The 24,422-nt window shown below is 41.7% G+C and overlaps 1 protein-coding gene across 1 annotated transcript in view; it reads left to right on the forward strand.

Annotated features, from left to right (window-relative positions):
* The window catches only part of brwd3 (bromodomain and WD repeat domain containing 3), a 110,020-nt gene extending 85,723 nt beyond the window's left edge, over positions 1 to 24,297 (forward strand). Inside the window, exons 32-39 of the mRNA XM_078412138.1 lie at positions 6,029 to 6,154; positions 6,277 to 6,355; positions 8,662 to 8,709; positions 9,940 to 10,089; positions 10,858 to 11,010; positions 12,423 to 13,144; positions 14,886 to 14,977; positions 21,343 to 24,297. Of these exons, the coding sequence (XP_078268264.1) occupies positions 6,029 to 6,154; positions 6,277 to 6,355; positions 8,662 to 8,709; positions 9,940 to 10,089; positions 10,858 to 11,010; positions 12,423 to 13,144; positions 14,886 to 14,977; positions 21,343 to 21,932 (1,960 nt within the window). The 3' untranslated portion in view covers positions 21,933 to 24,297. The remainder of the gene's footprint in view (positions 1 to 6,028; positions 6,155 to 6,276; positions 6,356 to 8,661; positions 8,710 to 9,939; positions 10,090 to 10,857; positions 11,011 to 12,422; positions 13,145 to 14,885; positions 14,978 to 21,342) is intronic.
* Positions 24,298 to 24,422: the final 125 nt, after the last annotated feature.

Below are 24,422 nucleotides of genomic sequence, written 5' to 3' on the forward strand. Positions count from 1 at the left end.
TCACTAAAGTAAACTGTACATTGGTACACTGGTTTTATTTTTAGTGTTCTCCTTAACCCATATCTTGATGGCGACTGGTTGTGGGGGGTGGGGGAAAGAAAAAGTTGGAAGAGAAGGGAGAGAAGACAAAGCCTTGCAAGTAAAAGATGGATACAGGTGATGGAGGCTTATGATTGGGGGATGGTTGGACAAGAGGGAGAGATGAAAAGACAGATGGTGTGAAACAAAAGGATTGAAGAGTTGGAAATTGTGAAACTCATGGAAGGAATGTAGCTGGTAGAGGAGGAGGAGAGGAGAAATAGGTGCAAGTCCAGGTTCATCACAGTGTTGGGGGTGGAGGTTTGGTATTTACCTAAAATTAGAGAAATCAATGTTCATGCTGTTCGGTTGTAAGCTACCCAAGAGGAATATGAGCGGCCTTGCTCTTGCAATGGAGGAGGGTCAGGACAAAGGTCAGTATGGGAATTGGAAGAGAAGTTAAAAAGGTTAGCAACTGGGAGATTCGGTAGGCCGTGGCAAACTGAGTACGAGTGTTTGGCGAGACAGTCACTGGGTTTACGCTTGGTCTCGCCGATGCACAGGAGGCCACATCGGGCACACCGGATGCAGTAGAGGAGGTACATGTGAACCTCTGTCTCACCTGGAAGGACTGTTAGGGTCTGAATGGAGGTGAGGGCGGAGGTATAAGGACAGATGTTGTATCTCCTGCGGTTGCTGGGGAAAGTACCTGGGGATGAGTGAACTTAGGAGTTGCGGAAGGAGTGGTCTCTGCAGAAGGGGTGGGGATGGGAAGATGTGAAGATTAGGTAGGATGACGTTGGAGGTGACAAATGTCAGAGAATGACGTGTTGGATATGGAAGCTGATGGCGTGAAAGTTGAGGGCCAGGTGAACTCTATCCCTGTTCAGTTGGTTGTTGGGGGGGGGGAGCAAAAACACAACTACAGGGCAGAGGAGATGCAGGGTGAGGGATCTATATATGGCAGCAGGAGGGATGTCCTAGAATTGGATGTCCTAGAATTGAAAGCCTCAACTTGAGAGTAGATGTGGCGGAGATGGAGAAATTGAGAGCAGGGGATAGCCTGTTTGCAAGAGGCAGGATAGGAGGTGGTGTAGTTCAGATAACCCTGGGAGTCGGTGAGTTTGTAAAATACATCATTCAATAGTCAGTCCCCTATGATGCAGGGAGTGAGATCAAGAAAGGGGAGAGAGGTGTCAGAGATAGTCCAAGTGAATTTGAAGGCAAGGTGGTAGTTAGATGTTAAGTTAATGAAATGATCGAGTTTTGCACGGGTGCAGGAGGCAGCCCTGATTCTGTTGTTGATGTAGTGGAGAAAAAGTTGGGGGAAGGTACCAGGTTATCCCACTTTTCAAGACAGGAGCGAGAGAGAAAACGGGGAATTATAGACCAGTTAGCCTGACATCAGTGGTGGTGAAGATGCTAGAGTCAATTATTAAAGAGGTAATAACGGCACATTTGGATAGCAGTAAAAGGATTGGTCCAAGTCTGCATGGATTTATGAAAGGGATATCCGGCTTGACTAATCTTGTGGAATCTTTTGAGGGTGTGACAAGTAAAATGGATGAAGGAGAGCCAGTGGATGTATCTGGTCTTTCAGAAAGTCCTTGATAAGGTCCCACACAGGAGATTGGTGGACAAAATTATAGTACATGGTATTGGGGGTAGGGTATTGACATGGATAAAGAATTGGTTGGCATACAGGAAGCAAAGAGTAGGTTCACGAGATTAATCCTTGGGATGGCAGGAGGAAAGATTGGAAAGAGTGGGCTTGTATTCACTGGAGTTTAGAAGGACGAGAGGGGATCTTATAGCGACGTATAAAATTATGAAAGGACTAGACAAGCTAGATGCAGGAAAAATGTTCCCAATATTGGGGGAGTCCAGAACCAGGGACCACAGTCTAGGAATAAAGGGGAGGCCATTTATAACTGAGGTGAGAAAAAACTTTATCACCCAGAGAGTTGTGAATTTGTGGAATTCTCTGCCACAGAAGGCAGTAGAGGCCAATTCACTGGATGAATTTAATAGAGAGGTAGATAGAGCTCTAGGGGCAAGTAGATTCAAGGGATATGGGGAGAAGGCAGGCACGGGTTACTGATTGTGGATGATCAGCCATGATCACAATGAATGGGGGTGCTGGCTCGAAGGGCCAAATGGCCGCCTCCTGCACCTATTTTCTATGTCTATGTTTCTATGTATGTTTGGAACAAGAATTGTTCCAGTGGGGCCCTTGTGAGTGGCCATAGCTACACCTTTGACTCAAAGAAGGTAGGAGGAGTCCAAAGAGTGTTTTTTGAGGGTGAAGACAATTTACACAAGGCAGAGGAGAATGTTAGTAGAGAGAAATTGATTAGGTGTCTGTTCAAGGACGAAATGGGAGGGCCTTGAGACCTTCCTGGTGGGGGATAGAGGTATAAAGGGATTGGATGTTCATGGTAAAGATGAATCAATGGTGGCCTAAAAATGTAAAGTTATTTGAGAGTTGAAGGGTGTGTGAGGTGTCTCGTGTGGGGTTGGACAAGGGGGATAGAATGGAATCAAGGTATTTGGAGATGAGTTTTGTAAGCCAGGAGCAGGCAGAAACAATGGGTCTGCCAGGGCAGTCCTGTTTGTGGGTTTGGGGAAGGAGACAAGCTGGCACTGCAGGTCTGCACAATGACAATGATAGATGCTCTCATGGGGAGAGGGCCAGAGGTGAGGAGATCGGAAACAGTCTGGGAGATGATGGCCTGGTGATCATCTGTGGAGCCATGATCAAGGGGTTGGTATGACGAGGTGTCCGGGAGCCGGCACCTGGCCTCAGCATGGTAGAGGTTAGCCTGCCAGACTACCACGGCACTTCCCTTATAGACAAGTTCTGCCAGGTGGAGGAGAGTGTTAGTTGAGGGAAATTTCTGTTCAAGGAAGAACTGGAGGGCCCAGAGACCATCTGCTCAATTTCAATGTCGGACCAGGAGCGGGAAATTTGAAAAGCTCGCCTTTGGATTGGCTGGGTGAACAAAATTGGCAAATTGAGCAACTAATGAAAAGAAGGCAAGGTGTAGTGGAGCGATCTAATGGGAGTGGCCGTGATGGGAGACAGGCTGTGTGGAGGGGAAGTGTGAGTCTTTGGCAAGGAGTCTGAGCAGAGGGGGACAGGATGAAAGGGTGCAGTCTGCTGTTGTGTGTGATGCTTGTACTTTTTGTTCCTTGGTTTAGTACAGTAGAGAGGGCAAATAAAATGGTGCAATGTTATTCCTGCAGGCAGGGAAACTGCTGGGTGTCCCTGGTGACTATACCTGGTGACTATACCTATGGACTACAATGGTATCCAGGTGCAGCTTCTTGCATTAGGGAACTGGAGCGGCAGCTGGATGACCTCGGGATCATCTGGGAGAATGAGAGCTTCATAGATAAGAGTTATAGCAAGAAGGTTATGTCTAGGAAGAGAGTAGGTGGGTGACCGTGAGGAAAGGGAGTGGACATACCTGTAGTGTGCAGGTGACCACTGGCCATTCCTCTTCAAAAGAGGTATACCCTTTTGGATACTGTTGAGGGGGATGACCCTTCAGGGGTGAGCAGCAGTAGCAGGCAAGGCTGTGGCATAGAGCCTGGCTCTGTGGTATAATGGGCAAGGTTGATGTCGGGCAGAGCCATGGAGGCAGGAGACATTACTTGGGGGGAGGGGGAGGGGGGGGGGATGAGTTTGGAAGGTGGAAGGAAAATAAGATTCTGTGGCAGCAATCGAAATGCCAGGATGGTGTGCAGCCTCTATGATGCCAGAGCGGCTGCATGATGCTCTCGGGGGTGGGGGGAGAGGATGGAGCGGATGAACATCCAGAAGTCGTTGTGCATGTTGGCACAAATGATACAGGGAGGAAAAGGAATGAGGATTCTGCAGAATGATTATAGGGAAGATAGACGCGAAAAGCTGGAGTAACTCAGCGGGATAGGCAGCATCTCTGGAGAGAAGGAATGGTTGACATTTCGGGTCAAACCCCTTCTTCAGACTATAGGGAGTTCGGCAAAAAGGTGAAACAACAGGACCTCTGGGGTTGAGAACTCCGGATTACTCACTGGTGCCATGTGCTAGTGCGGGTAGCAACAGGAAGATAGGACAGATGAATGTATGGCTGAGGAGTTGGTGTATTGGGCAGGGATTCAGATTTTTGGATCATGAAGATCTCTTCTGGGGCATAGCTGATCCTCTGTACAAGAGTGATGGGTTGCACCTGAACTGGAGGGGAACCAATATCCTGGCAGGCAGGTTTACTCGTACTACCTGGTGGGTATCAACTAATTTTGTAGGGGAACCGGATCCAATGCAAGACCGATGCAGGTGAGTGGCAAGAAAATAATTAAATTTATCTCCGTAATAGTGTTATGCTCATCTTTAAAATACTTTGCAAAAAGCTCATGGTAAATTTATGAAACTTTTACTTCAAGACATTGTGCAAAGTCACTAACTAACTTCCAAAGTACCTCTGTACTTTGTACATACAACTTGAAATTATATTTTAGGATTAATGGAATTTTGTTGAATAATGTTAACTGACCATGAAGCAGAAAATAAGTGAAATGACTGAATGATTGAAACATGCAGCATAAAAACAAACCCTTCAGCCCAGCAAGTCCACGCTGACCATCGATCACCTGATCACATTAGTACTGAGTTATCCCACTTTCATATCCACTCCCTGCACACTAGGGGCAATTTAGAGTTCAATTAACCTACAAACCCACACGACTTTGGAATGTGGCAGGAAACCGGAGCACTCAGGGGAAACCCATGAGGTCACAGGGAGAACTTTATACAGACAGCACCCAAGGTCAGGCTTGAACCTGGATCTCTGGAGCTGTGAGACAACAACTCTACCAGCTGCCCCACTATGTTGGCCTTTAGAGTTCTTGAACCAACTTAAACCTAAGGTAGACACAAAATGCTGGAGTAACTCAGCAGGACAGGCAGTATCTCTGGAGAGAAGGAATGGGTGATGTTTGGGGTCACCCATTCCTTCTCTGCAGAGATGCTGCCTGTCCCTCTGAGTTACTCCAGCATTTTGTGTCTGCCTTCGATTTAAACCAGCATCTGCAGTTCTTTCCTTTACATAAACCTAACCTTCCCTCACCAGCAGAACACTGCAGCCCACCTCTTGCACTGTCTGGACTTTTTGTTTGCATAGATTTGTTTAGTTTAGAGATACAGCGTGGAATGAGGCCCTTTGGCCCACCCGAGTCCGCACCGACCAGCAATCCCCGCACATTAACGCTACCATACTCACACTAGGGACAATTTATACTTGTACAAAGCCAATTAACCTACAAACCTGCACATCTTTGGAGTGTGGGAGGAAACCAAAGATCTCAGAGAAAACCCACGCAGGTCACGGGGAGAACGTAAAACTCTGTACAGACAGCGCCCGTAGATGGAACCCGGGTCTCCGGCGCCACAAGCGCTGTAAGGCAGCAACTCTACCTCTGTGCCACCGTGCGGCCCAGTCTTGTATAATTTTGTGTGCAATTTAGTATTATTTGTTTTTCGTGTGGTAGTGTCTATGTGCCCGTTATGCTGCTGCGTACAAGATTTTTCATTGTACCTGCAAGTCATCGTACTCGAGTATTGGACAGTAAACTTGAAACTTGTTTCTATTTTTGAGGAATTGCATATCTGGTATCCTTCAATGCAAGAGAGCTATCAAGGGATCCAGAAGAAAGTTATTTACCCAAAGAGTGTAGGAATGTGGTTCTCACTACCACAAGGAGTGGAGTATGTACAAGCAAATGTGAGAGAAGGGAACAGAGGTTACGCTGATCAATTTAGATGATAGAAAACTGGAAGAGTACAAATGCTACCGTGGATTGATTGAGGCAAAATATTCAGCTTCGTACTATATAGAAAATGTAATTCTTTGATTTTATTTCTTTGGAATGCACAACAAAGAGCAAAATGATTGCGACAAGTGATTTGTTCATTTGATAGTAAAGTTTGAAGTGCTTGCTAAATGGTTTACTTGAACTTGAATTTCAGGACGATTTCTGGCCTTATGTGGGAAGTAAGGTACATCGAACATAATGCTTTAGCCTTCAATGAGCTTGGCAGTCCAATTGTCAAGTCGGCAAAGTTCATCAGCGATGTGTTGCTACAATTTATTAGGTGAGTTGATGGCAACTTTTTGCTTAAGAAAATACATTAAAATACCCGTTGCTATTATTTCATAATGTTTCATATACAGGTATGCTTTGGCTTTAACATCTGCATTCTGTTTTTATTTATAGGGACCAGAGCTGCACCAATATTTCAGAGCAGTATGAAAAAGCTAAGATAGAGGAGCTCAGTGATGATGAAAATGACAAGGTAAATATTCTTACGAAGGATTTGGATTATTATTCATACTATCATTATAGTTATCGTCAATTTAACCTGCTTCCTCGATAAAATATATCAAGTTCAGCAAAAAGCAATTGTGAAATATAGTGATTTCCCTCCCCTTTTTACAGATTCTCTTCCTACAGGTGCTTATTTAACATGAACATAAGAATCAGAGCAGAAATAAACCACGTGGCCCATGAAGTCTGTTCCGCTGTTCAGTTTGATCATGACTTCTTCCTATGGCCTTTTCTGTGCAAGTTCCCCCTGGGTCTCAATTCTCCTAATCTTACAAAAATGTACTTGCTTTCTCTTTAAATATCTTCAATGGTCTCGTCTCCACATTTCTCCAGGATAGAAATTTCCAGAGATTCTTACGTTTCAATGAAATTAGCCTTCGTCCTTCTGAACTCCAAAGCATACAGATCTAATTACTTTAGCTGCATGTGACAGGACAACCCTCGTGTCCCAGCAATTAGCCCAGTGAATTTCTTTTGGAGGCATAACCTTAAATAAAGGGGACCAAAACTCTGCACAGTACCCCAGGTGTGGCCTCACCAATACTCTGCACAAATGTATTTCTAAACTCTATTCTATTTGTCATTTGATTTCCACACCACCTGCTACACCATTCAAGCAACATCCGTGGAAGAGAAACAAGTCAACTTTTCAGGTCAAAAACGCCTTCTCGGAAGATGTTAGTGAGGTTGCCATGTTATAGGAAAGATGTCATTAGGCTGGAAAGAGTACAGGAATGATTTACAAGGATGTTGATGGTACTTGAGCGACTGAGTTATAGGGTGAAGTTGGTTAGGCTGGGACTTTATTCCTTGGAGCATAGAAGATTAATGGGTGATCTTGAAGAGGTGTATAAAATCATGAAGGACATAGACAGGATGAATGCCCAGGGTGTGTAATCAAGAGCAAGAGGGCAAAGGTCTAACGAGAGAGAAGAAAGTTTACTATGAACTGAGGGCAACTTTAAGTCAATTTCAGGTCAGAGCACGGGCAGGAGCGTTGATTGGTTTGGAGCAACTCGATTTCCAATTGGAGCAGAAGCAGAAACCTTTAAAAGTAAATCCATGGGCAGGTTTAGGCAAGTCAAATTCAGGTTGGAGTAGAAAGTGGGAGCTTTGAGAAGTAAGACCATAGATTGGTTGGAGCATCCAAATTCGCTAATTGCATAGCTAATAAAAAGAAAGCAAGGTGTAATGGAGTGTTCGTGTTTGGAGAGAGATTGTGCGGAGCGGAAGTGCCATGTGAAGGGCAACTGTGTGCCTGGCGCAAGAGTCTTCGGCAAGGAGGCTGAAGACATGGGGCAGGACGTAGAGTTACAGTCTGTTGTGCCTGTGGTGGAGCCTGTTGTGTGATAGTTGTGCTTTTTGCTTCTTGTTTCAATGTAGTAGAGATAGCAGGTAGAATTGTGCAATGTTCATGGATAAGGTTCATAGTGAGATAGTTATATCTAAGGTTCAGGAATAGTGTAGGTGGGTGACCACTAGGAAGGCTAGTAGGCAGAGAGTGTAGGTGACCCCTCTGGCCATTCCTTTTCAAAACGGGTATCCAGTTTTGGATACTGCTGGGGGGTTGACCCTCCAGTGTAGAGCAACAGTATTAGTATCAGTGGCACCGAGCCTGGCTTTGAGGCTCAGCAGGGAAGGGTGATGTCAGGCAGAGCCACAGTGGTAGATGACTCTTTGGTTAGGGGGATGCACAGGAGATTCTGTGACTGCAATTGAGACTCCAGGATGGTGTGTTGCCACCCTGGTGCCAGGGTTCCTGATGTCTCGGAGCAGTTACGACATTCACAGGGGAGAGGGTAAGCAGCCGGAAGTCGTTATGCATGTTGGCACAAATAACATAGGGAGGAAAAGAGATGAAGTTCTGCAAAATGATTATAGGACGTTAGACAAAAGGTTAAGAAGCAGGAAATGCTGGAGTAACTCAACGGGATAAGCAGCATCTCTGGAGAGAAGGAATGGATGATGTTGCGGGTCGAGACTCTTCTTCTAAAGAAAGGAATTTAGAATTAACTTTGACTTGATTTGTGTTGTTTTTGCGAGCTGAGTAAGGCCCACTGCAAGTTTTAAGTCAGTTTGGACCATAAGAAATTCCTTATGTATGTCTGTGACCAGGCATTCAGCCATGCAATGATTTGCAACAAATGAGTTTGCAGGTGTTTGCAGTTAAATGATAAATCTGGTTCGCAAAATATGCCTGAATAAATAATCTGCAAAATATTCAGATTTCACTGTAGATTTACTTAGATTTAATTTATTTTTAACTAAAATTAGGCTTCAGAGTTGGATTCAGATGCTCCTGGAACCTCCTCAGACACAATGGTAAGTACACCAATGTGTTATTAAAATAGTTTGTTATTATTTTACTGTTTTATTGAGTTGATTTTCCTTCATTTAAGTTTATGTATTTCTTGTGTAATTATACCATCAAATTCTGGAGTAAATTAAGGGTGGGGTATGTGAGAATTGTGGTATTGTTTTTGGATTGATAAAGACGATTCACAAATTTACTGAACATCTTGAACACATTCTAAAACTTGAGATTTATTTGTTAACTAGACAAAGTGGACCGGTTGGGCCCAAACGTCTCCTGCCTTGGTGCAGCACCCTCCACTCTCCATCCTCTCCTATGATTGAATAGCATAGTAGACCTGATGGGCCGAATGGCCTAGTTCTGTTCCTTCAACTTATAAACTTTCCATCCCCCTCAACGCCCTTTATCCTCCCTCCTCCCCCCCCCCCCTCCGTAGGAGATAAATTTTAACTTTAAAATGTGAATAACTTAAAAAATATAACACTGATTTCAATGAAACTTCCATTAGCACCAAAGGGATGACGGTGAGTAAGGTGGGCCTAAAATTGGCGCGCTATCGTGTACCGTTTTGGCTGTAGTTCAGGAACAAACAAACGAGTTTTAGTATATAGATTGTATAAGAAAATAACTGCAGATGCTGGTACAAATCAATTTATTCACAAAATGCTGGAGTAACTCAGCAGGTCAGGCAGTATCTCGGGAGAGAAGGAATGGGTGACGTTTCGGGTCGAGACCCTTCTTCAGACTGATGTCAGGGGTCGGGACAAAGGAAGGATATAGGTGGAGACAGGAAGATAGAGGGAGATCTGGGAAGGAGGAGAGGAAGGGAGGGACAGAGGAGCTATCTAAAGTTGGAGAAGTCGATGTTCATACCACTGGGCTGCAAACTGCCCAGGCGAAATAGTTGGAGAAGTCGATGTTCATACCACTGGGCTGCAAACTGCCCAGGCGAAATAGTTGGAGAAGTCGATGTTCATACCACTGGGCTGCAATATAGATGGTGTTTTTCCCTCTCACTGCAAGAGGGACTTCTCCATTTTCTGCACCCTCTTCTTCTGAAGATTTGTCATTTTAAATTCCAATTGATAAGATACCATGAGGTAATTTTCTTTGCCATAATTTTCCAAAGTCATTATATAATCAAATGCAATACCATACATCCTATTTGAATATGATAAATGCCAAAATTTCCCCTGCTCAGAATGAATTGCTTTTAATTTAATGCATTTTTTTAACAGCTTTGGCTCCCAAGACAACTGAATAGAAGACCAGCGTTAAATGTTGACGTGAATGCTTGGAAGGAACAGTGCAGGGAGTTTCTGCATCTTGTGTTTCAGTGTGAAGATTCTGAACCTTTCAGGCAGCCAGTAGATCTCTTCGCTTATCCTGTATGTTGATTGTATATTACCAATGTCAAGTGCACTTCAACTTAAGCTTCCAATTATATTTTAGTATATGGGTTTGTTTGCGGAACTTTGGCGTTGGTATTAATTATTTGTAACTTCATATTGATATTAAATTCTAGTTGGCTAAATTGAGCGTAAAAACATTAACTTCAAAGGAAAGTGGAGTGAGATTCTACTAGGTGGAGTCTCATTAGCTTTAGTTTAGTTTCAACAAAAAAATCCTGCAGATGCTGTAATCTAAAACAAATAAAAACAAACTGCAAAATGAACTTGTGTTGGAAGGAATGGCAGATGCTGATTTGAACCGAGAATAGATACAAAAAGCTGGAGTAACTCAGCGGGTCAGACATCACCTATGGAGAGAAGGAATAGATGACATTTTGGGTTGAGACCCTTCTTCAGAGAGGAACTCAGCAGATCAACCAACATTTGTGGATGCAAAATGGTTGACATCAATTTGACGTTGTGACTGCTTCATAACTTTTGTTTTGATTAGACTTGGACTTCATGTTCGGGTCTTATTTATACCATTTCTGCAACAGGAACATCTTGCATGAACACTACAATCATAATGCAAATGTACCCTTTGAATTTAATTATTGAGAATTAACAAAGTAGTTTCTTGAAAAAAACACTGAGCTCTCCAGGTTCATGAGAAAAAATATTCATAATTGTAGCATATTTTTATTTGATGTTAATCTAGTATTGTTCAGTTGCCATATGTGCTTACACTGCCAATTCCCTTTGTAGGACTACAGGGATATCATAGACACTCCAATGGACTTCAACACAGTGAAAGAAACACTTGAAGCGGAAAATTATGAAACACCTGTGGAGTTTTGCAAGGATGTTCAATTAATATTCAGCAATGCCAAAGCTTACACACCTAACAAGAAATCAAGGGTAAAAAGGATAGTTTTTGGAAAAGCATGGAAAATGCTTACTGTTTTTCTGTTCCTCACTGAGAGATCAGTTATCAAAAATATTAATGCAATATTCTTTCCGTGAAAATAAACAGGCCATAATGTCATAAGTGATAGGAGTAGAATTAGGCCATTCGGCTCATCAAGTCTGCTCCACAGATTCATCACCCTCTGACTCCGATCCTCTTGCAGCCACGTCTCTGTAATTCCCACAACATCATACCAACCAATCTCTATGTGCTACAAGCTCATCTACTTTGTTTCTTATACCACCCGCATTCAAATACAACACCTTTAATTCGGTATTCACTTCCCTTCTCACACTGGTACCGATTTTACCCGACCTTACTCTTTTATCCCTTCCTGAATTTCCGATCCATTAATTTGGGAGACTTATGTAACATTCCCTGCACTCTCCCTTTAATTCCACCCTTACACTTCCAATTTGCTGACCTCACCCCCCACTGTTTAGTTCATTATTACGTATTGCAGGGGAGAAAAGATGAAATACAAAGGTGATATAAGAAAATAACTGCAGATCATCATCATCATCATCATATATATTCAGCCGGAAACAGGCCTTTTCGGCCCACCAAGTGCGTGCCGCCCAGCGATCCCCGTACACTAACACTATCCTACACCCACTAGGGACAATTTTTACATTTACCCAGCCAATTAACCTACATACCTAGATGCTGGTACAAATCGATTTATTCACAAAATGCTGGAGTAACTCAGCAGGTCAGGCAGGTCTGAAGAAGGGTCTCGACCCGAAACGTCACCCATTCCTTCTCTCCCGAGATGCTGCCTGACCTGCTGAGTTACTCCAGCATTTTGTGAATAAATACAAAGGTAAGCTAGCCAATATTATAAAAGAGGATAGCAAGATTTTCTTCAGTTATACAAAGAGCAAGAAAGAGGCAAGAGTGGATGTTGCACCGCGAGAGAATGATGCAGGAGAAGTGATAATGGGGAATAAATATTATATATTTATTTATTTAATATGATGCTTTCATCTGTTTAATTGATGTGAGAACATTACCTTATCCTAATATAATGTATTGAGTTTATTATAATGGACTACAGATCAGCAACTTCTTTCAAATATTTCACGTCTAATAAATCAAGTGAGAGCTCTCAATAGCTTTGATTAGTTCAGTCGGATTTTTTTTGTGCTTGTTTTTTAAAAATTATAAGATCTGACAATACTTTACTCTTCCATGGACTTGACCTACTCCCACAGTGTTAGAGAAAAAGTGATTTCAGTGAATTATGAACTTTATGTATGTTTGAAAATAATGGAACCAATCACATTTTGCTTAAATGCTGACGGGATCTAAACTAAGATTTTTTGTATATTAATTACTAGTTGGTGTAATTGTTTGGTTGCAGATATATAGCATGACACTCAGGTTATCTGCCTTAGTTGAAACTCAAATTAAAAACATCATCTCGACCTATAAACTTGCCTTGAAGTGCCAAAAAAAGAACAAACCAAGACAGAAGTATGGGAAAAGATTCAAGAGCAGCAACAGCAGCAGTTCACAATCCAGTAGCAAGAGCAGTTCTCGGTCTGGCAGCAGGTCCACTTCCCAGTCAAGCAGCAGGAGCAGTTCTCAATCCAGGAGCAGTTCTCGATCCAGAAGCAGGAGTGGTTCTCGATCCAGAAGCAGGAGTGGTTCTCGATCCAGAAGCAGGAGTGGTTCTCGATCCAGAAGCAGGAACGGTTCTCGATCCAGAAGCAGAAACGGTTCTCGATCCAGAAGCAGAAGCGGTTCTCGATCCAGAAGCAGAAGCGGTTCTCGATCCAGAAGCAGAAGCGGTTCTCGATCCAAAGGCAGGAGCAGTTCTCGATCCAGAAGCAGGAGTGGTTCTCGATCCAGAAGCAGGAGCGGTTCTCGATCCAGAAGCAGGAGCGGTTCTCGATCCAGAAGCAGGAGCGGTTCTAGATCCAAAGGCAGGAGCAGTTCTCGATCCAGAAGCAGAAGCGGTTCTCGATCCAGAAGCAGAAGCAGTTCCCGATCCAGAAGCAGAAGCGGTTCTCGATCCAAAGGCAGGAGCAGTTCTCGATCCAGAAGCAGGAGTGGTTCTCGATCCAGCAGTCATGCATCCAGGTAAAATAGTAAAAGTATTTGCTTTGATTTTTTTTTTAATGGTAAAACATAATGTGGGATGTATTTATGCTGCTGAAGAAATCAAAATGTTCATCTAATTACTATAACAAATACTTTAGCGGTGTATATGTTTCATTGTTGCCCATTTCTCACAATAGTGTACTTTTAAAAAATTTAGCTATTGAGAGAAGGAAAACCAGTTAGGTAGAATCGAAGTCAATGGAATTAGGAAACAGATATAACACAGATACTACTATATTTGTTTAGTGCAAACATTTGAAGAAAAGTGTTTACCCAAAGATCTGTGAATTTTCATATTGCTCCTCCTTCACAATGAATGTTCTCTGTTGCAGTACCAATGCACTTGGGCCATTACTTGTTAAAATGGCAGACTCCATGCTTGCTTCCCACTTGTATTGTTGGCTTTGTTGTGAAAAACGTCAGAAGATAAAAGTTGGCTTTCAGGTGGTCTATTCCATGTGTTTATTGGAGTATACATCTTTTGAATGTAAATGGTCACTGACTAAAAACGTTCGATTTGAGAACATTAGAGGTAATGGGAATAGATCAAACAAACATTGTTTGACCATTTACCATCTTTATCATCTGAAGAAGGATCTCGACCCGAAAAGTCACCCATTCCTTCTCTCCAGAGATACTGCCTGTCCCGCTGAGTTACTCCAGTATTTTGTGTCTACCTTCAATTTAAACCAACATCTGCAGTTCTTTCATATCACCTTTATTTGGTACTTTATTGTTGGCATTGTACAGGAATTTAAAAAAATTAAATGTTATTTAAAATTGATTCATCTAGAATTTTTTTTCATAAAATTCAAATGGGTATGTAATAGGTAGACTGAATTATACAGTGTAATGAAAATTAAAAATCTTTAATTGCAGATTTTTCCAGGGCAGGAAAACTGTGACGAAGATTTGAATATATAGGAAAGAACTGTTGATGCTGGTTTAAATCAAGGATAGACACAAAATGCTGGAGTAACTCAGCGAGACAGGCAGCATCTCTGGAGAGAAGGAATGGGTGTCGTTTTGAGTCGAGACCTTGTCTGAAGAAGGGTCTTGACCCAAAACGTCACCCATTCTTTCAGTTACTCCAGCAATTTGTAACTAACTAAGATTTCATTGTTTCGGTTGCAGCCTGTGAATGATTAAGGGATTTAAAAAATATATATGTACATACAAGTTTTAGTTGTGGTAATAGTGGGAATCTGAAAAGTATCAACAATGTCATCAGTCAACTTCTCTTATGGGATAGTTGATTATCAGCTTAGAGAACAAGAATCCAGGTATGTTCATTGAGTGATGCAGTGTGGAAACAGGCCCTTCCACCCAACTTGCCCACAAAACACCGGCCAACATGTCCCAGCTACATTTGGTCCATATCCCTCCAAACATGTCCCGGCTACATTTGGTCCATATCCCTCCAATCCTGTCCTATCCATGTATCTGTCTAACTGTTTCTTAAATGTTGGGATAGTCCCAGCCTCAACTACCTCCTCTGGCAGCCTGTTCCATACACCCAACACCCTTTGTATGATTGTTTGGTTCATTGCAAATTTCAAGTTTTATTGTGCTGGGTTGATGCGTAAGTGCAGAAAATCTCTCAATGTAGCTTTTATAATTCCACCATATATCTAATGGGAAAGAATAATTTTTAGCAATTCCAGCAAAAACAAACATTTCTATTTACTTTTTGTTTACAATTTTGTTTCTTGCCTTTTAGCCAAAAACACAGACCAGCAAACACTCCTCATACAATGCTGACTTCTTCGCCATCCTATTTTGTAAGAACGATTTCATCAAGATCATCTCCAGGTGAGAGTGGAACCTAAACATAGCACAAAAAGTAAGGAAATTTGTGTTTGGTAGATTATTTCTTTGTTGTAACAATGCTTCTTGGCAATAAATCTTATACCGTTGGAAAGCCTGTTTATTTCCCTTTTAAATGGTGCCACATTTGTAAGGAACATGCATTTGTGGGATGAGCAGCAGAGCTGAGTATGTGGGTTGCACCCATGAAAAATCTGCCAAATCTTTGCCAATGCCAAACAGCTTATTCTGCCATTGACTCTTGTTCGGTGTTGTTTGGTGGATTGGATGATTGAAGTCTGAAGAAACAAGACATATTGGCAATTTAACAATTTATTCATTTAATAAACAGGTGCCTCAGTAGCGTGTGGAAGAACCATACACAGCCACAACAGCCCGGCACCTCCTCCTCATGCTGGTCACCAGCCTGGTCACACACTGTTGTGGGATGGCATCCCATTCTTCAACCAGCATTTGTCGCAAGTCAGCCAATGTGGTTGTGTTGGTCACTCTGGCACGAACAGCACGCCCATGCTGATCCCACAAGTGTTCAATGGGGTTGAGGTCAGGACTGCTGGCAGGCCATTCCATCCTCTCCACTCCCAAATTCTGGAGGTAGTCTCTGAGAAACCCTGCTCTGTGGGGGCGAGCATTGTCATCTTGGAGGATAGAGTTCGGTCCCAGACTGTGGAGATATGGGATCGCCACTGGTTGCAGAATCTCATCTCGATATCTCTGCATTGAGATTGCCTCCAATGATGACAAGCCTCGTTTTTCCAGTGAGGGAGATGCCGCCCCACACCATCACACTGCCTCCACCAAAAGATGTTACTCTATCGGTGCAGCAATCAGCATAGCGTTCTCCGCGTCTTCTCCACACTTTGACCCTATGATCCAACTGCCGTAGGCAGAATCTGGACTTATCGCTGAACATAACGTTCCTCCACATGTTCAGGTTCCAGTGCACGTGTTGCCGACACCAGCGCAAACGGGCCTGATGGTGAAGGGCAAACCTTGACTGCAAATCTGTAGAAGACAGCCTACGGTTCCTAAGTGCTGACAGGGTGAGGAAACGGTCTTCTTCGGGTGTCGTCTTCTTGGGACGCCCACTTCGCGGCCTGTCTCTGACATCCTCCGTTATATGGAACTTGGCCTTCACTTTGGAGATGGTACTAGGGCTCACTCCAAATAATGCCGCAACTTAGTTTTGCGGAACACCAGCTTGAAGTTGCCCTATCGCACGGGCCCTATCCAGATCAGTCAAACGTGGCATGCCGATTCTTGGAGCAGACACCTACTGACCACTGTAGCAGGGCCCATGCTCACAGATGCTGCCAATCAGGCACCTGATTGTCAGCACCTGGGGTACCAGAAGCTCAAAACAAGAGTCAATAGCAACAGCAGGATAAGCTGTTTGGCATTGGCAGAGAAGATTTGGCAAATTTTTCATGGGCGCAACCCATATACTCAGCTCTGCTGCTCATCCCACAAATGCATGTTCCTTACAAATGTGGCACCATTTAAAAGGGAAATAAACAGGCTTTCCAACGGTATAAGATTTATTGCCAAGAAGCATTGTTACAACAAAGAAATAATCTACCAAACACAAATTTCCTTACTTTTTGTGCTATGTTTATAATCAGTAGATGGACACAAAATGCTGGAGTAACTCAGTGGGTCAGGCAGTATCTCGGGAGAGAAGGAATGGGTGACGTTTCAGGTCGAGACCCTTCTTCAGACTGATGCCTGAAGAAACGTCTCGACCTGAAACGTCACCCGTTCCTTCTCTCCCGAGATGCTGCCTGACCCGCTGAGTTACTCCACCATTTTGTATCTACCTTCGATTTAAACCAGGATCTGCAGTTTTTTTCCTACTTATAATCAGAAGATGATTAGTTTATACCTTTCTGAAGAAGGAAGTTTGCGGAATCTGAAAAATGCTAGTCAAACAAGCTGGAGGTTAAATATGAAAAAATTCTATAAGATGACTCTAAGTGCTTGATGGTCAATGTGGACTCGTTAGGCTAATGGATCTGTTTCCATACAGTACATAAACCATTTCTATCTAGTTGTTAATTATTATTCAATGCATGTAGGTGTTTTTCAGGCTGAGCCAACCTTTAATTGCTCATCCCTAATGGCCCATGAGAAGGTGGTGATGAGTTGTCACTTAAACCACTACAATTCTTGAGGTGTGGGCATGCCCACAATGTTGATAGGGGGAGAGTTCCAGTATCTTGACCCAGCAACAGTGAAGGAATGGCAATATATTTGCAAGTCGGGATAATGTGTGTCTTGGAGGGCAACTTCCAGATGGTGGTGTTCGTTTGCTTTTGCTGGCCTTGTCTTTTATCTGGTAGAGGTCATTTATTTGAAAGGTGCTGTCTAAGGAATCTTGGTGAGTTTGCTGTCATGCATCCTGCAGCTGGTACCAACTGCTGCTATTGTGCGTTGGTGCTGGAATTAGTGAATGCTTTCAAAAGGAAGAGTTAGGTTAAAGTAAATTTTGGTCTGAAAAGTCATCAAAGATACTAAAACTCCAATCAAAGAATTACTTAAAGGGGAGGGAAAGCTGGGAAATTATATAATTATAAATGCAAACCTATGACCTTCCACTAAAGTCAGAGCTGATTTTTTTTTTTAGATGGTTCAAGCATGGTTGGCAGTGCCTTATACATACATTGGGAGGTGTACAGGGGCAGAAAATAGCCCACCCAAAAATCCTCCGCATAAAAAAATGGACTATGTCAAACCTATCAAAACTTTAAAAAATATATTTAAATTAATTAAAAAAATTATAAAGCTAAAGTCATCTACTATCAAAAAGCAGTTTAAAATATACTCACTTAAAAAATATACATAATTTTTGTTGCCCCATCACAGCCATCCGCTTTCATCCAAATAATGGCGTTACATTTCCTGTGTCGTTTAGGTTGCGTCTATTCAGCGTGAGCTCTGCACGAGTTCTGACAATTGCTGGAGTTCACACTGCGTAGCTTGATTCACATTTGACAGACCCATAACCTCTATATTAATTTGCTTGAATTAGGAGCAGAAGCCTCTTACAGTGAGGCCTGATAACTGCATGCGTAACCTGTTTTATTTTTTCAGCTGTGAAAACAGATGAACTTTCAGGACGATTGAATATTGAGCTTAAACATCCACATGTATTATTACTTCCTGAGTGGGATGCACGGAATGGGATTCAAAGTGATTCAGAGTCTGAAAATAGAAGCATAATCAAGAATACACTTACACCAGTAAAGCGAGGTCATAGAATACAAATCTGTCTTGTTGTTCAACCACTTCTTTTGTGCAGCCATGTTTTGTGAGTGAAGGAAGTAAATGAGAAGCTTCTAGTGCTCTACCTCAAGGCTACCTCCAGAGCCAGTCTGTCCGACCTCTTGGTGGCTGTCAATGCTTCAGGTCAAGGGTGGACAGCTCCCTATCTCACTTTTAAAAGCATTCCACTTATCTGCCGTCCTCTTACCTAAACTAAACTAAATTAAACTAAACTGACAAACAACCTCTTCCAACCAACTTTTGCAAGTTGTAGACTGCTGGAGGAACTCGGGGGACAGGTAGCATCTGTGGTGGGAAATGAACAGATGACATTTTTGGGTTGGGACCCATCTCCACTCTGAAGAAGAGTCCTGATCCAAAAAACATCTGTCCATTTCCCTCCACAGATGCTGCCTGACCCACAGAGTTCTTCCATTAGTTTTCTTTTTGCTCACGATTCCAGCAACTGCATTCTTCTGTTAGCTTTTGCATGTTCAGGTCTACTGCCTTCAAAATTTGCCTTGCCCCACTTTAACATTTTAATTTGTCAACCAGTCCTGTCTTCCACAACTATTTTAAAGATGATTATAGTCACTGGTCTCAAAGTGTTTCTCTCTCTCCTCACCCCCCCCCCCCCCCCCCCCCCACTCTAGTAGGGCCATCTACATATTGGAGAATACTTTCCCCAACACATTTAACAAATTCCATACCATCCAAGCCCATTACCTTTCGGCAGCCCCAGTCAGTATAAGGGAGGCTGAAATCAATGATTATTGCAAACTTGTTATTATTACAACTCTCTGCAATCCTCCTACATAAGTGTTCCTCTCATTCCTAGCCAGATGGTCCTATGATCTGTCCTCTGTAAATTATAATTCTAGTTGCATCCTAAAAAAAAGCATTTCTTACATTTGCCAAACATGATCTTCGTTTCATGGAAAACAATGTTGACTCTGCCCAATGTAATTTAATTTTCCAAAAGTCTGTTAGCAATTGCTAAATAAAACCCTAATTTTTGCCAACATTTTCTCTGTTTTCTCTTCTGGCTCAGCCTGTTAAGGTACATCCACTAAAAAGTACTGTATGCTCCTTTTCTATCACTATTATCCAATAAATAGACAGTAGAGTAGAGAGTAAAGAGGTTATCTAAGTTTATAATAAGATTTAGATCGGTTGGGAAGGTAAGCCAAGGAATGACAAGTGTGAGGTGGTGTACTTTGGTATGTCAAACAAGGGTAGGACTTGCAGAGTAAATAATAGAGTCCCGGTGAATGTTGCAGAACAGAGAGATCTGAGAGGACAGGTGCACGAATCCCTAAAGATGTCAAATCAGGTGGACGGTGTGGGGAAGAAGGTATTTGGCACACTTGCCTTCATAGGGAAGGTTATTGGGTACAAAAGTTGCAGCTGCATCGGTGAGACCACACTGTGCAGTTCTAGTTGTCCAGCTATAGGAAGGGTGTCATTAAGATGAAAATGTGCAAAAGAGATTCACCAGGATGTTTACTGGGCTTGTGGAATTGAGTTATAGGGAGAGGTTGTGTAGGCTGGGACTTTTTATTTGGAGTACAGGAGACTGAGGGGTGACCTTATTGAGGTGCGCAAGATCATGAGGGGCGTGGATACAGTGAATGCGCACAGTATTTTGTCCAGGATAGAATATTTTAAAAATGAGAGGGTATAGGCTTAAGGTAAGAGGGAACTCTTAAATCTCTCGAACCTTTCACGATCTTTAAGTGCCTGGATGTGACCTGCAGGTAGGTGGGATTTGGTCGGATAGTTAATTTGTGGCATGGGCACAGTGAGCTGAAGGACACCTATTATCTTCAAATGTTCTATAACTGAAGCATTAAATACATTGCCATTTCTGCTTAAATGATTCAGTTTTAATCAGCAAGAGCTGAGGCTGTCTGTTTATCTACAAGTTCTTTTTCAAATGATTTCTAAATTTCAAAAAGTTTTTGAAAATAGTTTAAATTACCAGCTTGTATATCAGGAAATTATTATCTCAATGGAGTTAGGTTAGGTAAGGGGGAGGTGCAGCGAGACCTGGGTGTCCATGTACACCAGTCACTGAAAGGTGGTGTGCAGGTACAGCAGGCAGTGAAGAAAGCTAATGGAATGTTGGCCTTCATAACAAGAGGATTTCAGTACAGGAGTAAAAAGGTTCTTCTGCAGTTGTATAGGGGTCAGTTGTATGTTGTACTGGTAAGACCACATCTGGAGTATTGTGTACAGTTTTGGTCTCCTAATTTGTGAAGGACATCCTTATAATTGAGGCAGTGCAGCGTAGGTTCACGAGATTGATCCTTGGGATGGCGGGACTGTCATATGAGGAAAGATTGAAAAGACTAGGCTTGTATTCACTGGAGTTTAGAAGGATGGGAGGGGATCTTATAGAAACATATAAAATTATAAAAGGACTGGACAAGCTAGATGCAGGAAAAATGTTCCCAATGTTGGGCGAGTCCAGAACCAGGTGCCACAGTCTTAGAATAAAGGGGAGGCCATTTAAAACTGAGGTGAGAAAAAACGTTTTCACCCAGAGAGTTGTGAATTTGTGGAATTCTCTGCCACTGAGGGCAATGGAAGCCAAATCACTGGATTTAAGAGAGAGTTAGATAGAGCTCTAGGGGCTAGTGGAATCAAGGGATATGGGGAGAAGGCAGGCACAGGTTATTGATTGGGAACGATCAGCCATGATCACAATGAATGGCGGTGCTGGCTCGAAGGGCCGAATGGCCTCCTCCTGCACCCATTTTCTATGTTTCTAAGAAATGTTAAGAACTGTTTTCTTCAGTTTAATCTTACTACTGTTGTTTGTAGCCTCCATTCCTCAGACTATAATCAATCAGAGAATTGGTAGGCAATCCGCATTGGATGCGAGGCATTAAGACATTCATGTTATTTGAATTGAGCTTCATGGATTTATAATTCATCCAAAGAACGTGACATGCCATAAAAGTATATTTATGACCTTAACTTCAGAGCTACTCTTTGTCCTGGGTTGTTACGAGGTTAATAGTGTGGAAAACATTCAAACTTAAATAACTATACTAGTTTGCAATTATTGTGTGTTTTCTTTTCAGATCAATTGTCTAGTGGTCCTTTAGTTAATGGCCATAAAATGCGTACTTCTACTAAAAGAAAGTTGATGAGTGACTCGGAAGAAAGTGATTGGGACGATACAAATCATGAGGAGATGGAAGATACTGCACAATTAGACAACGATGCATCAGCCAAATCTGGGCCTGGATCTGAATGCGGGCCAGAATCAGTTTCAGGGGTTGATAAAGATCATGTTGAAGGTGATCATGATTACAGCAAGGTTGTGAGAAGAAAGACGACAGGGAAAGGAAATATAAAAAACAGAGTAGGAGTAAGAAGAAAAAGGAGGAGGAAAGGCTTCAAATTTACCACACCGACAAACAAATATAAACGGGCACGATTGGTAGATGATTGGCTTGATGAAGATGAATTGTGCATTGATCGATTAAATAAATGTTCCACAATTAGAACTAGAAACCAAGGCAGAAGAACTGTTTTATATAATGATGACTCTGATGATGGCTTTGTAGCAACTGACGAGCCCTTAAATCTTGGCACGTCGAGATCAGGAAGAATGCGGCGAATGACAGAGAAGGCTAAGGCAAGTCACCTAATGGGATGGAGTCACTGACTGTTAAAGGACAGAATATTTTAAGATTAATTTATTTATACTGCAGGGATTTTATATGCACATTATTTTTACTAATTTATGTGGGAGGGGGGTGTTGATGGGTGGGTGGTAAGGGTATCCACACACTATTCTTTTTTTGTAATGGTGCTTATCCAGTCATCAAAATGCACTTCGGTCTTCCAAACCGATGCTAACTGACTGCTCAATCCAACCTCGCATATGGTATATCCTTCATGCATTAGAAAATATCACTGTGCATCAGGGCCCTAAAGTCAACAGCAGTTATATTTCTGCCTCTTTACCACTGCAATTTTTTGCAAACCTGGACAGTGTTTCTATTTATCAAATAAACATGTGGCATAATTTAATTAAATTCCAGCCATAACTTCTCCATGTACAATAACAAGCATGTTCTGAATTTTGCACAATTCTTCCAGTCTCAGTGGCAGCAATGAAAGGTTTACAACGTGACTCATTTCACTAATTAAGATTACAGCTTATTTGATCTGCACTGGATTTATTTTTTGATTTAGTTTGAATTGTAATATATATTATGTGTTAACCTGTTTTTATTTTGAAGATTCATTTTGTATTGGGTTGTGTATTTTGTCTTCCAGTGATAGCGATAATGAACAAATAATGAGTGGTGCCTTTGTAAATGTGGTTAATTTATGTATGAATTATATTTCATGGCGTTTTGCATTAATTTTGAACAAGTTGAGAAATATGAACTGCAAAGCTGTTTGAAATGTTTTTTTTCAAATGTTTACACCCACAAAGAACTGGGACATTTAAAATTCTCTGCACCTTTTCTTTTTTTTAATGTTTTTTAAAAATCGTTCCATTTTAATGGTCTTTTCTACTCAACATTACGGCACTGCTTTCCTTCAACAAGGAAATTGAAGATAATCATGTTTTGCAGATTACTTTGTTGCTGCTGATAATGCCTGCACTTTTGTGCTAGGGAAAGAGACAACTAGTTTAATATTACTAGTTAATTTGAGAATCTTGCAACATTGAGTAACACATCTAGAAGCTTGACAGTCCTTTCACCAGGTCAAAATTGTCAAGTTGTTATTCTTTCTGTTTTCATGTTAACTGTGGCATGTAATGTGAGAATATTTGAGGTACATTAACACCTCTTTTTGGCTTCTTTTACTCTTTTTTTGCCTTCTGCTCCCCTCTAATCCTCCCAGAAAGATAATGATCAGCAACTACAAAATTTAATTGAGAATTTGAGTTCAGACTCTTCGAATTACCTGAAAAATTAGACTGAATTTTCTAGAAGTTTCTTTGAAAATGACATCTTATTCTCACTGAAGGAATCCTAACACCAATGGAAATAAGGGACAAAGTTATATACTCCATTAGTTTGTGGATGGCTTCTAAATTACATCTAATTCACCACTTTCTGTTCACATGCAGCTCCTTATTGAGTGGTCAATATAAGGAATGCCATGTTCTTTATACACTAGCAGATCCAGTACAGTGTTTGTAAAAATTTCTGAGAAAATCAGCATTATTAATAGATATTAATTTGTTTTTAGCAAATTGTACTATTTAAGTTTTGTCCAAACCTGATCCCCCCAACCCCCACCCCCCACCCCACCCCCCACACACACACCACCCACAAACACCATCTCCTCTATTCCCCAAATGTGAGATTAGCATTGTAGAGGTGCTATAAAACCACTTCCTATTTGAAGTGTTTCACTAAGGTTGCTAGAGGAATATGGACATCTGTACTCGAACTTGCACAGGAAGATCTGGAGTCCTGTTTATTTTTCTACAAAAAATGTACATTGAACTCGTTTCTGTTATTTAGTGTAGATTCTGCAAATCTTTAAACCAGTCAGGGTGTTTTGGAAATGCTCTAATCATGGCTGGACAATCAGACTGAATTGTATTGAAATTCATTAAAAAAATATATATTCTTATTCAGCAAATATTGAAGTGCAGCCCCAGTGAAATACCTTATTAATTCTACTCCAAAGATTTCATATTCGGAAGGTATTGTGTGCTCCATCTTCTCCCGCCCCCTCCCTATAAAATCATGCGGGACACTTTCCCAATTCATGAAGAAACAATGTGTGAATTACTTTTGCTTATAGCTGTCGATTTGAACCAAAACCTTCCAGATATGTGGCTTAAAAATTGACCAGATTGTATCAATAAATTGACTTTAAATAGATGTTTCACCAAATCCTTAATATTGGTGGCAGTCCTTTTATATATGTAAGCATAAATCTATTTTAAAAAGTCAGCATTTCAGGGATTTTTCTTGCCACTGAGGCAGACCAAACGTAATGTTGATATGCAAACATATACTGTGACATACGTTTGACAATTTTTGTATTGTAAAAAGTGTACATGTGTAACCATTTTGTTTATAAAATAGTTACTACACCTGTTTTATAATGTTCTTATTTATGAAATGTTTTTTGCCGAAGTGAATTTATTTGTATTTAAGGTATCTGCATCTGCAGTTAT

This window comes from Rhinoraja longicauda, chromosome 15 (genome assembly GCF_053455715.1).
Source record: "Rhinoraja longicauda isolate Sanriku21f chromosome 15, sRhiLon1.1, whole genome shotgun sequence".
NCBI classification, from domain to species: Eukaryota; Metazoa; Chordata; class Chondrichthyes; order Rajiformes; family Arhynchobatidae; genus Rhinoraja; species Rhinoraja longicauda.